This window comes from Opisthocomus hoazin, chromosome 9 (assembly GCF_030867145.1).
Source record: "Opisthocomus hoazin isolate bOpiHoa1 chromosome 9, bOpiHoa1.hap1, whole genome shotgun sequence".
Lineage (NCBI taxonomy): Eukaryota > Metazoa > Chordata > Aves > Opisthocomiformes > Opisthocomidae > Opisthocomus > Opisthocomus hoazin.
The window spans coordinates 24941429-24957492 of record NC_134422.1 but is presented as its reverse complement, the minus strand read 5'-3'; the positions used below and the strand labels follow the sequence as shown (position 1 = coordinate 24957492).

At 38.0% G+C, this 16064-nt stretch overlaps 1 protein-coding gene across 1 annotated transcript in view; it reads left to right on the top strand.

Moving 5' to 3' along the window:
- OLA1 (Obg like ATPase 1) overlaps positions 1-16064 on the top strand; it is a 105173-nt gene that overhangs the window by 49885 nt on the left and 39224 nt on the right. Inside the window, exons 6-7 of the mRNA XM_075430133.1 lie at positions 12516-12596; positions 12860-12957. Coding sequence (XP_075286248.1) covers positions 12516-12596; positions 12860-12957 — 179 coding nt within the window. The remainder of the gene's footprint in view (positions 1-12515; positions 12597-12859; positions 12958-16064) is intronic.

The window sequence follows — 16064 nt, the reverse complement described above, 5'->3', positions numbered from 1 at the left end:
ATAATAATTATCAACTTCAAAGTATATTTTTGTAAATGATTATTTTACTGCCACTTGACTTTTGAGTCTGCTGCGCTTTACCAGTAATCTAGTTATTAATTTTTTTAAATTTCATTAATCTTCTATAAATATTTCAAGCAGTATATAAAAACACATTCTCTAACTATTACAGCAGTGTAGCAGTGTGGAAATAGACTATTTATGCCTAACAATTAGGTAGTAAAAAATACAGTTTTCTCCCTTGACTTTTTTAGATAGTATGTATCAAGAAAAACATTGTCATATCAGTGCTGGTGTTTCAGTTTATCAGCACTGAAGTGTGATGAAATTTTTTGGCCCTACCTAGTGTTTGGAAACGAGTAGGAACTGAACATGAACATCGCTCCCCAAAGTGTTCCTCTTCATGATACGATGTTAAAAAGCACTCTTTGGTAGCTTCTCTTGGTGAAGAACTAGTCTTTATCTGGCTTGAAAAGTATTTTATTCCCTGATTACTCTATGCCAGAAAAAAATAGCTGTTGTTGGATAATTTGAAGGCTTTCACATAAAGCCCAGAGAGAGAGAAGCAGGTATGCTTCATTTAAGGTCTTACCTGACATGTGTCAACTCAGCCTTGGGTCCATGTGGGCAGTGATTTTCATCTCTTACAAAAGGTTACACCTGCTTGGAGGAACTGTGCAGCTTATGCCTACAGTTTCAAATAGCATCCATGTGGTCTTTCACCTTTTAATTCGCCTTTAAAGGAAGGGGCAGGCAAAAATCCTGTCCATAGCGAATGTCCTGTCCATTTAGCCTAAGGCTAAATTTTACACTGGTATGAGATGATGAAAATGAGGAGTGTTGTGATGCTGTTCTGCCCCAGTCTTGAGCTCCTTTCTTGTGTGGCTGTCTTTGGAAACAGCTTTGCTCGGCTCCTCGTGAGGGAGATGTTCTTCTCTAGTTTTTAAGTGTACATTTCTGGGTGCTTTGAGTGTTTTATATCATACTCTATTCTTCCTGTGCTAAGAAAGAAGTCAGTGCTTTTGTGACTGCAAAAAGACATAATTGAAGTGTGTTTTAAATAAAATTCTTAATAGTCATCGTGTTGCTATAATGGATAGTAGGCATGGTTACTGTTGTATGACGGAGCTGCTCTTACTCGTTTTTTAACTACAGGAGGTTGGTATGTGTTTGAAAACAAACAGGTTATTCTCAAATCAAGGGAGACAGTAAATAAACTCAAATCTAGAAATGCAGTTTAAATTAATTGAAGAAAACTTTAAAATCTGAGTTATTAATCTGTCATTACCCAGCTTCAGTTTCTCATCCTTCTCTTTGCCTCTTCCTTCAGTCTCTTAACTATTACTTCATCTGCAGTTCACCCATCAAAATGACTTTGTCATCTTGTGTTTGTAATTTACACTTCCCATCATCCTTGGGTTTTTTTATCCTTTCTGTATGAACACATGCACAGAAAACACCAGGTTCTTGAAGTCCTGTTGCTCTGCCAGTTCTGTTCTCAGTAACAGCTGTTACACTTGACCAGTCTCAGCTGAGTTTGTCGACAACAACAGAGGTTTCAAAGGCATATAAATTCCTTTGTGTCATGGAAAGGGGTGGCTGAACAGAGGGGAGAGGCACAAATTAATGCGCCCCTTGAGACAAAGGCTGCACGTAGGAGCTGTGGTCACTGGGGAATCTCTTCGGGGAAGTGCTGTGGGGCATCACGCCTTTGAGTCCTGCTCATCTTGGACCTTCTGGCTTGTCTTCTTTTGTGACTTGTATGCTTCACTTGTAAGGTAGGCAGTAGACCTTAGTAAAAGGGACATTTTAAATAGTAAAGGCATGTGAAAGTTCTGCCTGGTTACTTTTCTTTTCCTGGTAAAACAATCCTTAGGCCTAGTTACACAGCTTCTACAAATAGATTTGCATAGTTGTAAAATTGTAGCAGCAATTCTTGGGCTTTTCCAGCGGCTGGATGGGTTTGTTCAGATGTTCGGCCACTGGGTTGTGAGGCACTCCTGTACAGTTTGTTTTGCCTCTTCTTTTCCGTCAACGTTTTGTGTTGCAGAGGAGGCATTATATCTCATTTATTGGATTTATATCTCCTACTGCAGGATTAACTGTGTGGTAAACAACTTACAGGTCTAGGAGAGAAACTGTACGGGATGGTGGTGAAGAGATCATGCCTCCCTAGAGCTGTAGCCAAATGTTAGAAGTGTCTTTTGGCTGTCTGATCTTTCTGCACTTCCCGAATCTGCTGCCTTTTGCAGTTGGCTTGTTGAGCACGGAGTTCCCCATCCAGCACAATTTGTAATGTTGTTTCCATGTGGCTCGCAGCTACTGTTCAAGGCTTCCTCTTTCCAGGGCAGAAAACTCATCAAGAGACAGTATAGACTATGATTAATACTTTGTTCCAAGCAGGTTGTCTTAAAAAAAAAAAAGGGGGGGGGGGGGGGGAGGAGAGGAAGGGAGAGGCTGCGAGACAGCTTCTCAGCATTTGCCTTTTTGAGTTATCTACCGGTATAATGTGCAGCTGTTGCTAATATTCTATTCTTTCCGTAGCAGAGATACACAACAAATGGCTCTTGTCTGTGCTCTGAGTGTTCCCAGTCATTTTCCCTTTCAGGAAAACTAGGTGGTTACAAGGGAAAAAACTTACTATTTGTAGGTTATTTGGTTCTGGTTTTAAGGCACAATGTTAAAATTTTAGTCTCTCTTTTTCATAGCTTTCCTTTTTCCATCCTTTTGGGAGTAATTTCAGGTAAAGACACTTGAGAATTTCTGAAGAGTTTTAACTGGCTGAGAGTTGTGAAAGTTCTGTGGTTCATACAGATAAAGACATTGCAAACTTTCTTACCTGTGTCGCTTTCAGACCTTTCGCTGGCTTGCTTTTCCCTGCTGAACAAAAACATCCAGCATTTGAATTGCATTCTTCATTTCTTTCCACTTTTTTTGAGAGCACTTTGAGATCTATTGAGGAAGAACACTATATAAGGTTAAGGAAAGAAGCAGAAGGTGAGGAAAGAAAAGAAGTAATATTGACCTTAGTCGAGTATGTTTTTCCTTTGGTAGTTTGCTGAATATAACAAATAACCTTAATGTGAAAGCTAAGGAGAAGTTACTGATTTCGAAGAGGCTATAATCTCTGTGTGACCTGTGTAAACTTATTGTTGGCATCAAAGGGGATTTTACTGTGTGTTTCATGGAACCTAACTGAAAGTAGAAGTCATTCTTCTTATTTCATAAATATGAATTGTCTGCTTTAGAGGATTCTCTTTATCAGTAAGCCTCCATAACTGTAACTTGATAGTCTGAAATCTCCAAAAGGTTTAGGGGGAGAAGAAAAGAAAATTGTCAGTCTGTATCAGTCAGCAGGTCTTAAATCTGAGATTTGTATTTGATTGCCTGCCTTCTTGCACCTGTATTCTAACTTATTAATTGTCATTTTTCCTTCGTGTAAGCCCGCATTGCATACAGTTGGGAAGTTCATCTTTGTGCAGTGACCTGGCTTTGCAGTTGAATACAGTGTTAACCGTTTGTCCTGTCTCTCACAGAATTGATTTCTCAGTCCCCTGTCAGCACAAATAAAATAGCCAAGAGCTGCTAAGGAGCCATCAATGAAATAATTCTGAAGTTCTACTTAAAAATCAATGACACAATATGGTCCGACATCAGCAACATATAATGTTGGGATGGGCTTGCAATAGCTTCCTTTACACGTACATTTTTGTCTGTTTTGCAAGTGTTCTCACTGCCTTCTTAGAAATGACTGCTTTTACTAAGGGTACTATTCTTTCAGACTCATTATACCTTTAAATATTATTTGGGCTATAACCTTCTAAAGAGATATTATAGAATAAAAATACACCTGTTATGTGCATGTATTAACACGAATATAATTGCAGAAAGCAATCAGACTGATTTTGATTTTTGTATTTTAAATCTGTCTGGTGCTGCTATCTGCAGAGACATGAGAAAGATATTGAGTTAAACTTTTATTACCTTATTATTCATTTGTCATTTTGGTTAGAAGGAGATTTCAAATTAAAATTCAAATATGTACAAATGTGTAAATCGGAATGTGCAAATTTTAAAAATTGTCCTTTTTTAAAAAATTTACGGGGCTTTCAGTCCTGCAGACGAAGTCTTCAATTTAATACAATGTAATATAGTTAAGCGAACATTACTGCAGGATTCTCTTCCATCACCCTTCCCATGTGATTCAGTTCTCGTCCTTAGAAATTGACCTTCTGCAGTAGATAGCTATTCCTTCAGCCCTGTGTTAGAGCACTGACTCTGGAATTCCAGCACAGAATAATTCTTAGTGGTAATGGTGTTGTGATTTATATATTGGACCACAAGAATATTATTTATAGTTGAGTTCACGCAGATTATTGATGTTAGTGATATGAAGACAGAATCTTTAGGTCAGTATCAGTGTCCAGTGTTTGAGCTTCCAATTTTCGTTTTGAAAGGTGGCTTTTACAGTAGGTCAGGGTCACTGTTCACTGCATTTGAACTTCCAGTTTCCAGCTGAAAGGGATGCTTTTACAAGTCCTGAGAGATATCTAAATTCCATTGTTAAAGTCTGTCAATTTTAAAATAAGAGTAGTTTTTAAAATCAAACACATTTTGTAAGAGCAAAAGTAATTGCAATTATGAAAAGAACAGTTAGAAACTCCTTTTTAATGTAATAGTACCAGAACCATCTAGTGCATATTTAACTTACAAGAAAGATATCAAGCTTCGTTTTGTTCCTGTGATGGGCGATGAACTAATAACTGATACCTGGACCACAGGCATAGAGTACAAGTATCTGTCGGCATGTATGACTATGAGGAATAAAGCGAAATCTTCCTAATGATGTTTTACATAGCTTTAAACCCTTCCTTCCTCCTCCCTTCCATTTAACGTCTTGGTCCTGTCCTGATAATACTGTTCAAAAGATGTTTTTTTGTTCATTTAAAATTACCGATACGGTTTGGGAGATGCTTCACAAGCAGCAGACAGCTGGTAGATTCAGTTTCTTCTCATTACCAATACATACTAGGTGAAAACAGGGTGAAAATCTTTCCTTTCTGCAATATTCTGATGAATGGGATGGCGCTGAGCAGAATTCACTGACCTCGTGCTGCAAGTGCTCGCCAGAGTTCTCACGGATGGATGAACTCTTATTTCCTCAAACTGATGATGTCAGTTGGGAATTTTCACCTTTCTTTCGTTCCAAGTTGAAGATAAATACAGCGATGAATTGTGGTGTGTGGGTTGTTTTTTGGTGTGTTTCCCCCCCCCCCCCAGTTTCTTTTGGTCTGCTTTAGTGAGGAGAGTTTGAGAGGCCAGTTTGTTCTACTGGAGACAGAAGGAAGAGACGGCATATGCGTACACTGTTGACGTAGTTTCTGCCGATGGCTGTTACAATTAGTAACTTAAATGATAAATCATAGAGAATCGAGAAAATATTTATATTCTTAATGCATATAATTATGCCGAAAATCTTCAGTGGACCATTTACTGTGCTTAATGTGGTATTTAGAGGAAATTAAAGTTCATTCTGGAGAACATTTTGAATGTAACAGCAAAATATTCATGGCAGATGTTTGCAAATTAATCGGTAGTAAAGCCTGACTTAAAAGTACATAATGTGTAAATACATGGTTGGATTTCTATTAGTATTATCAGTAGACAAAGAAAATTTAGTGCTTAAATATTTTCTGTCAAGGCTGATCTTTCCTGTGTAGATTTGAACAGTGGCTTAAAGTAATGACTGTTGTAAATAATGTCTGTCTGGATATGTTTAGATCCAAGCCATGGTGTAGTTTTTGGATAGTATATACATATGCCAAGATAACTCCATATATGAGTAGATACATTCTGAAAAAGACACCTTTTTCAATTGGCTTAATTCACATCTAGAACAAATGCATTCACACATGGATTTATTTGGAAATAAGTGTGTGTAGACTAATGCAGTAAGAAAAGTTTAGTGGTGTTTTGGTTTCGGCTGCCGCCGGCATCAAAAGCGCCACGCGGCCGCCCCTCCCCCTGCCGGCGTGCGGAGGAGAATGGAAAGAAAGAGGCAGAAACCGGTGGGTCGGGATAAGGGCAGTTTAACAGAACAGCAAAACAGAGGGAAAACAGGAACAACAACGATACAGATAAGGAGAAAACACAACAACGAACCGTACGGCCCAGACAGCCGCTCTCCCGAAACAGGACCGGCGCTGCGCCCCCCTAAGCTGCGAGTGCCTTCCCCCGCGCCCCCCCCCCCCCCACCGGAACCCAGCGTGACGTCACATGGTATGGGATACCGGGCTCTGTTTGGCCAGGTGGGGTCAGCCCCCACCCCCCGGCTGTGCCCCTTCCTGGAGTCCGGTGAAAATTAACCCTGTTCTGGCCAAACCCAGGACAAGTGGAACTCTCTGGAAGATGTTTAATTTTCAGTGCAGTTTACCTGTTCTGAATTTCTGAACTGCTAGAAATAGTCACTTGTAGATAGATTCCTTTCTGTATTCTTGCCTGCATTTCTTTGAGAAGCTACAAGTGTTGATATTCCTTTGTGGGTTCTAAGGCATCATACACAAAGATGACCCACACAGGAGAATTTGGGGATTATTGACATGCATTACATTGCATGGAATGCTTGTAGGATGTTTCAGGTGAAAGTACTTGCTGTGGTTCATAAACATTATTGGCATCTAGCTCTGAGTAAATCTTATGTCATGTACAGCTTGTACTGGCTCTGTTAGAAGGTGTTGAATAGAAGAAAGGATAATACATGTGTCCTAAATCTATTACTTCTCCCATTGTATTTTTATTAAAGTCAGTGAGCAAGGGAATTGTAAGAGATTAGACATTGTTTTGTACCATAGAGGAGCTCGTTGTTGCTCCAGTTGCAGTACCTGACTTGTTCTTCCTTGCACCCAGCTGGTACAGCTTATTTAAGCACTTAACACAATTGAAAAACATGGTCTAGCCTTTTTTTAAATTGGCAAAATTTGTCTTAATTGTCCTTTAAAAACACCACTGTTTCTGAACATTGTTTTTACAATAAATTCTTACTTTGTCACGTCAGCCTCACTTTTTTAGATGGCCAGAGAACTCCAGAAAGAGCAGAGCACTGAAGCTGTGCTAAATAGCACTGGAAAATATTTCCAAGGAAAGCCACAGATGGAAAGACTGTGGGCCCAGTGCACACCGCACGCCTTGCATTAACAAGGAAGTTGGTGTGCGCATAGTAAATTGGTTTTGGTGCAGCACAGTTTAACTAGTTATGAGTACTTTTTACCTCAAATAGCATAGTTCTCCATCTGTGCTTGAAAAACCTTGGTAGCAATTTTGAAGGTCAAATGGAATACTAATTATTATCTAGTCTGATCTTTTGCATATCCCAGTTTAATTCTCACAATTGTGGTTGAAATAGAATGTATCTCTTAGGGGAAAAATAACCTTTATTTAAATATTTTCTAGCTAGAGATAAATTACTGTAACTTGCGTAAGCTGTGCCAGTGATTAATTATCTTTACTGTTGGAAATAAGACACAACTTTAGTCTGTATTTGTCAAGCTTCAACTTTCAGCCATTTGATTTCTGTATGCTAGTGTGCAAAACCCTGTACTAGGTGAGTTAGAATTCTGTCAGTTATATATATATGAAATGCAGTAAGAATAAAAGCATAACATTTAAGCACAACGAGTCTTCATGTATAAGCACTTTTTCAAAGCTTCTTTATTTTTCTCTAGTTTTTCAGTATTTCAAGAGAGATAAGCATAGAATTATTCGCACTGGACGTTAGCCTATTTATATACTCAAAGACTGCATTAATCTTTTAGTTACAATACAGTTCATTTGCTTACGACCCTCAAGTCTTCTCAGTCGCTCTTGCAAGGAGGGGGAAGTCCTCTACCTGGTAAATAGTGAATCCACCCTCCCGTGTCTCTCACCCAGCAAATGTATGAACTTCAACTTATTGTATTGAAAAACATTGTTTGCTTTCACTAAATCTGTCTAGCAGTTCTGGTCACTACGCCCATGATTCATATTGTTAGTAGTTTACTATTCTCAGAATCTGTGTCATTAATGTGGTGATCTTTTAGGCTGTTGATAGGAGATGATAACTAGCGTAATGCAGATAATTTGTTTGGCATGCCACCAGAAACATGCTTATTGGATTTTCTGTTTAGAGTTACATTCTGAGACCTACTGGTTAGGTGGTGTTGACTCTGTTTAGTGTATGTAATGTTCTTTGAATTAAATACCTTACGTCACTGAGCCAGATTCTTTAGGGAAGCCTGAATGTATCAATTGCATGTTACTACCTTCCTTATTGATAGCCTATGCTGTTGGGCTTCTGTGTGAAATGAGAGGAGCTAAGAGCTGCAGATAATGTTTTAGGTACTCCTTATTGCTTTTCTGAGGAGCAGAGCAGTGAAAATGATGTCATTTTGGACAACTGAAACATTTTTAATAAAAAGTATTTATCTGCTTTTGAAGTGCTTGCAGAGAGCTAGTCAGTTATTACATCTTGGAAGTTTTGAAGGGAACTAATAAGGTGCTGAGAGGGACTCCATGCTTCCCAGAAACATCTCCCTTGGTGTGTGGGGGAAAAGCCCACTGTACTCACAGTTACTCTCTGTAGTAGTGGAGACTTTTGCACTGCTTGCAGGATCATGGAGGATTCACTTGCACTTTGAAGTGTGAAGTGATAATCCTCACAACTGCTTACTTCTTTATTAAATTTGCGGAAGTTAATTACATGCCTTGCTAATTTACAACAAAAACCTCACAATTCTCTGATGCCAGCTAGGCAAGTGAGTTTTCCAAGCTTCAGTTTAGTCCCACATGCTGTAAGAAGAGTTTGGCATTGCACACATTATTGCTATCATCCATCCAGAGAGTTTATTAATGTATGCACATTTTTCTACACAGTAGTGTCTCGTGAGCATGTCTGGATAAATCTCCTAAATGCAATTTAAATGTATTTCTTTATTGTATTTTATACTGTTGGGACTTATTGTTAAAGTCCTGCTTAGCATTTGTGGGTTGACTGCTTGCCACCTTTGGAAAATGAGAGCAGGACATAAATTAAAATCACTGTATTGCATATGACTAAATGTACTAATTATTCACATGTGCTTAAATACATTGCTATAGTCAGAAATTAACCGATGTTTAAAACAGTGGTATTTGATATTCATGAAGTTTGCTGCATTTCTTGACAACTGTAAGTAAACTGGATTTTGGAGGGGGTTTTGGCGCCTTTTTAAATGGTGCTTGCTATAATGTTGCTAGCTGAAAAACTGAACAAGAATACCGCTCTCATCAAACAAGAAGTGGATCATTCTGCTGGTGACAGGTTGACCTCAAAGTGTGCAACTGGGGAGGCCAGACCTAATGAAACAAAGTAGATCATTGCTCTGTATTCTGTTATTAAGCATCTCGGAGTTAAACAGAGTAGTGATTAAATGTGTTTAAATGACTGTTACAGTGATAGTGAAGATAAAAAGGTCAGTTCATACTCTTTCACCAGGCCTGAACAGAAGCAATTAATAAAACTAAAAATGATGCTGCATGAGATATAACCTGAAAATATGCTTTTTGCTTTTTGTGTGTTTGTTTAGAGTATCAGGGCAGCTGCGTGAAAAAGAAATATGTGGAAATAGTTGCCTTTCTTCATATTGTCATTCATATTTGACAATTTCCTCATAAGAGATCATATTAAATCTCATTTAAATGGGACACCACCTTTGGTGCAGGGGAAGCTGAGTTCATCTGTCCCTTTTTTCATTTCTGGACTGTCCACCTTACATTCTGTATGGTGAGACAGCCCAGATAGTCCATCAGAGAAAATCTGACTTTGACTGAACAATTATTTCCAAGTTTTTTCTTTGTGTCTTACTGCCTCACCAGCTTCAGACGTAAATGGTGTATTTGCTTATAAGTTTCCATCCTTTTATCTAAAGAAAGTTTTCCAATACTTTGCCGCTTTCTCTGTAAAACCAAAATAAAGTTGCAAGTATAGAGCTGTGGGTTCTCCCCAGCGTGTTCAGTTGTCAGTCATCCTTCCCTGTGGAAGTTAGCTGTGTAATTACTCCTTTAGAACAACGGTTGCAAACAGCATCAAGTCAGGTACCTAAATGAGACCTCTGAAAAATCAGGTTGGTGCCAAAATGGATTTCGATGTGTCACTGGAGGTAGCAGGTAAAGGTGGAAGAGAAGTTCTGGTCAGCAACTATGTGCTTAGACAGGCTTTAGAGAGAGCAAACTTTATTTGCGGTGTCGATGCTTGATATTTGCTGGAGGTTCTGCGTTATGTAGCTACCCTGACAATGAGATTGAACAACATTTCATTGCTGCTTAAGCCTAAAAGATTGGCATTGATAACTTGTGCTGTAACGTTTTTTTCTGTTAATTTTTTATCGACTCCAGTTTATGTGCAGTAATGCATTGCTATTAGGGGGAAATGGTAATGCTGAAAGCCACATGGTAGGTGCCTACAGAATTAGTTTAAAACCGAAAATAGCGTGTAATCGGAATTCCTTCACTGCTGAACAGGAATCTTGGAGGTTGTGTTGATTTTTATGTATCTATTTAAACAAAAGCTGAGGATAAAGATTTAAACCACAGAGCACCTATGGTAGAAGTGCTTCCCTTATCTTGTTTCTACTGACTAATTAAAAAATAAAAAGCGCATAGGGTTAAAGATAAGATGGTACCACTGTTTTCTTCTTTATGTGTAATCTTGTTGCATGTCTCTACATAAGCTGTTCTGGCCACTCATCATAGTAACCAGCTGGGCCATTTCACCTGCTGGAGCCATTAAAGAGGACTCTCTCCCCCTAGATTAATCCCCTCCGACATTAGTTTTTTGCTCTGACAACTGGAGCAGGCATTCAGAATTTGCAGGTGGCCAGTGTGACGCACATAATTGCCTACAATTTTAGGCAATGAATAAAAATGGTCTACATTACTTGTCAAAGGTTGTATATGCAGTGCCAAGTGAGATCTATGGGAAGCCTTTTAGGGTTTAAAGAACAGTTAATAGCAAAGCTGCACAGTGCTTTTTTAATCATAATGCATTTGTAATATAGCACTTTGATCTTCTCCTTGTAGGAAATGGTGTTATATTAGCCACTTTTAAACATTTATGAGTGAAATTCAGTTATAGGAGAGTAAAAGTGATTATTCTTAGGCAGAACATGTTAGATTTCATTAAAAGTTTTAGCTTGCCCCTTCCTTGTTAAAATCTGTGGGGAGTCCTGTTCCTGGAGGGTGTCAAATCGGGATCTGAAGATGTAGAAGAGCTTTTTCTTTGTTTTTCACTAAAGCAACTGCAAGACTAGAAAAGACTGTAGTAAACACTGATGTTATTTGGGGTTGTTTATAAATGTGCTTCAACCGCACAGCACCAAGCGCAAAAAATGTCGCCTGCTCAACAGTTTAGGGAATGTTTCCTGGTATTTTAAAGATCTTAATTCTCAGTCGTGTCAATTGCAACCCAAAAAATGCGTTATTTAAAGCGTGATCATAAATTATCTACCACAAAAAATAGACGACTCTAAAATGTACTACTCCTCGAAGAGCCGCGTTTGACCTTTCAGACCCGCGAGCCTTTTATTAACACCTGCCTGTAAGGAGAGCCCTGCCACACGCAGCTTTCGGATTCACGACCACAAAACTGATGAGGAAAGGCTTGAAGGGTTCAGTTTGTGTCACTTGCTGTTTGCCGTTTCCATTTCACAGATGATTAATCTTTCTGTGAAGAAAGGCCAGAGAAACAAAGCACATTGGGCTCTTCCTGCAGTTACTCCTTCTGAATGCACACTAGCTTGCTAACTAAAAGGCCTTTAGATTTCCTGCCGAGAGAGATGTGCTGAAAGTGAATGCAGCTGGTTGGAGGTCACCAGTGCAAGGCTCTTGCCATTGTGTAATGGAGGCTTTGGCAGGTTTCATTTGGGGGGGGGGGGAGAAGGTGTTGGTGAAAAATTAATGCGGAATAAAAAGGGCTTTGGCCAGTTGAATTAATTTCTTGAAGGGTGGATCATCAATAACAGGCTCGATTTCTTCTGCTGGCTATTTTAAAAAAAAACACAGATATTTGCTGTGTTTTTTCCCACCCGTTCCCCTTTCTTAATGGCATGTTTATGTTGTGCGTGGTCTCTCCCGCTGGATGCTGAAATGTTGTGTCTTACTGAGTTTGAAAAGCAATCTAAAATGTACTGATTTTTACATATGTTTTATGAGCTCTGCTAATTTTCGCGGTGGTGAGAGATGATACTTGAGTATTGTGTGTATTTAACTTCCTAATTACGGGATTTGTATCGCTTTAATAATTGATATTGCTCTTCGGTGACTTTTAAAGCAGCGATTTTTCTGTTTCTCTTGGAGAGTAAAAATCTGTTTTTAAAAGGTACTCTCTAATTTTTAATTTGTCTGTATGTTTTGAATCTTAATATATACACACGTCTAGTTTATGGAAGAGAATGGTCTGATGTCCAGCTGAGTTTTTGACTTTGTTTTTTCTTGATCTTGCGTAGGATGTAATGTGCAAAATCAAGACATGGGTAACAGATGAAAAGAAAGCTGTCCGCTTCTATCATGATTGGAATGACAAAGAGGTAGGCTATAAATATTATCCCATGAATTGACTTCTAATTTTGCTACCTGTTACTGTCTTTTTTAAAGTGTTTTTTTTTAGATTTCATATTCATAGTGTATTAAATGCTAAATTCATCAGCCGTTTCTGTGTTTGTCAGTAATCTGTGTGTTACACTTTAATTCTGTTGCCTTCTCAGACATGCCATGAGGAAAATGGTGATAAAATGAATGCAAGCTGGTACAACTCGTTTTCAAAATTCTCCTCCTGTATTTTCTATTGTAGATTGATGTTTTGAACAAACATTTGTTTTTTACTTCAAAACCGATGATCTACTTGGTTAACCTCTCTGAAAAAGACTACGTTAGAAAGAAAAATAAGTGGTGAGTGTGTTCAGGTTAAATATCTAAATTTATGTTTCTGTTTCACATTTTTCAGTGGTGAATAATTCCTTGCACATTAAGATCACCGAGGATATTAATTAAAATAGGAATAAAAACTAATGTTGCACTTTTGTTACTTGTGCTCCCATTGGCATGCTGCTGGAGTACAATGCATATGGTGAAACCCTGAATGAAAGCGCAGCATAGAAAAGAATATGCTTTCCTTCCTTATGTTTTTACATGAATCCATTAACTGTGAAGAAAATGGATTTGATTTAGAGGTAGTGATTTAAATATACATATGGTTTTATCATGTTATATAATGCGGATTGTCTGAACAACATGTTTTTCATTTCAAAGGAAAGAGTTGAATGCCAGAGGACTAAAGCTATGCGCATTGCACAGAAATCTTTCAAATTGTGGCAAAATTGCACATTTTAACTGTACTTTTCTGTCTACATTTGGGTGTCTGGCTTCCTTGCCACTGTTTGCACTTTGCTTACAGTTTACAGGCCTGCTCTGATGGGCTTGAATGCCATGAACAGCGTAGGTTTTAGTCAAGTATGCCTGACTTCAATATTATGACTTCAGTACATGATGGTTACAAAACCAGTCTATCAGGCATTCAATGAACTGGATGAAGATCCAGCCCCAACGTGGCAGACATATGGTGGGAATCCGCTGTTGAGAAGTACAGCATTTAGCATGTCATTGGAAGCTCTAGACAGCATAAAGATTGGTTTGTGGAGGAGGGGAACAAATTGAGTAGTATACAATGAAGAAAAATCTAGAGCAGTACATTTAGTGTAAAAAAACAACAGCCAAAAATCAAACCTTTTCTTAGTATTCAGGTCTTTAAACACTGTACTTGCGAGATACTCTGAGGATGTATAAACGTGTGTTTGTGAACAGATATATGCGTGTAACTCATCCAAACAAATCAAAAGTATCTAAAGCGGAATATCTGAATTCTCCGAAAGTGCACCCTCTGTTTCTCCCTGTACTTCATTAAGTACTTAGATGCACATGGTTTCAATTTTCCATTAAAAATTCTCATTTCCATATGATATCAAAGAGTGAGAAGGCTTTAAACTGAAAAATAAACATTCATAGACTGGAAGCCAAAACAATAATTAATGTCAGATGGTTAACTCCAATAAATCATTAGAATAAATTCTGTGAAATTACTGCAACTAAAACTGTCCTTTTGATACTCCAAGACATTTTGTGTTAGTATTAAATAGCAAAATTTAACCTATTTAATAGCAAACCCTCTCAGCCCAAAACACAGACTTTGGAATAAACTTGATAACAAATGTAATAATGTAGGCTGTTCATTTTTGGCCAAATTTCGTAATTTTAAATTAATTTGTTCCTTCTTTGAATGTGTTTTGGGTGTGAGGATTTAAACATCACCAGTGGTTCTACCCAAGGAAGTCTTTAAAATCAGGATAGTAGCATTTGCTCTGTTATTGTCAGGTGATATTTTTTTCAAAGTACAAATGTTGAGGTTTCTTGAGGTTCGCTATAACAGTACAGACATGGAAGTTTCTGTGGAAATGGAAGAGTCGGTCTCCCTGTCCAAAAAAGGATCCTCACACCTGTATTTGGATGATTACAGGTAGAGCTCACTGGCTCTAATTGTACAGTAAATACCGTTTCCCAGACCCTAATGGTAGACACACTACTTAGGAGACGCCAGTCTGTGATTTAGCTGTCGCCAGTCACCCTGTGTTTTTTGTGAGACTAGTTGTGATGATGACATAGTTAAACCCCATTGAAAGCAAATCTTTGTATAAATTGCAGTTTTTAATTTATAAAAAATCATATGTTTAAGCTGAGGAGTTGTATAATGAAATGGTTTAACTGTTTCTATTACAATTAATCATTTAGTTTTTAAAAAGTATACCCAGATCTCATGGATGTGAGTGTAATTGTAGTTGAAAGATCAAAGCCTGGGTAGCTGAGTGATGTTCCAGAAGAGAATTTACCACATAGCCATTTTCAGTACAGTTTCTGCCTCCTGCTGTTTCTATTTTCCCTCAAGCTAGCCATTGACTACCCCCTGTGCATCCCTGCTCGTAAAAAATGATTGAGGAAGTATTTGTCATGTATTCATGAGTGGGAAACATTGTGTGATAGGGAAAGGCATCTACTAGAACCAGAAAGATTGCCATTTTCTTTCATTCAGCCACTCTGCCACAGCTTTAAATCCTCTGTTTATGCAACATAGCTTTTATATTTAAGAGTAGAATAAATGTGTTCTATGAAGGATGCTCACGGTAGGCTTTTGTCATTTGTGTGGTGCAAGCAGATGTAAATGATTAGAATATATTTTCCTGTTAGATGTCACTTAATTTGTGTTTTTTGTTATTATTTTGAGGGCTAGAGGTTCATATTTGAAATGCAGGCCACATTCAGACTAGTCATTCAACTTGAAAAAGTTTAGTTCTGAGCTTAATTCATCATATTACTATAACAAAAGTAAGGTTAATGCAGGAAACGCTCAGTAGTAAAAGGTTTTCATAAGACTTCTACAACTATAGAAGTGTTTAAAGCAGCAAAGGAGAGGAGAGGCTTTTTGATTGCAGGTAGAGAGGAAAACTAAAATTGTCTTTGTTTTAATGGGTCACTCTTTCAGAATTAATGAACATTTTAATTGTTAGTTAAAACACACTTACATTTAAGTGCTAACATGTTATTTTTCAATCCCAGAAAAGAAGAAAACACAGTGTAAGATGGGACTATTGTGCATTTGAGTAGGTGTATTGACCTTTTGAAAGATGTAAAAACTGGAATGGCTCCAAGCGGTTACTTGCTGGTTTTAACAATGTTGAATTAGTCATTCAGTTGATTTATGATTAAGACCAAGCCCCTGAAGAGAAGCTGACATGGCAGCTGTGTTAGTCGCACTTGTGTTATGATCAGATGACAGTAATCATGATGTTTTATGGGGGAATCCACTGAAACCATTCTTACTACATTTTGCTGTGCTCTCAACGAATACTTTAGCCTTTCTTTTAATAACTCCTAATGATTTCTGTATGAATCTAGTACCTTAACATGGTGCACATGTATTCGGGTTTTACTATGAAAGTGTTCTAAAT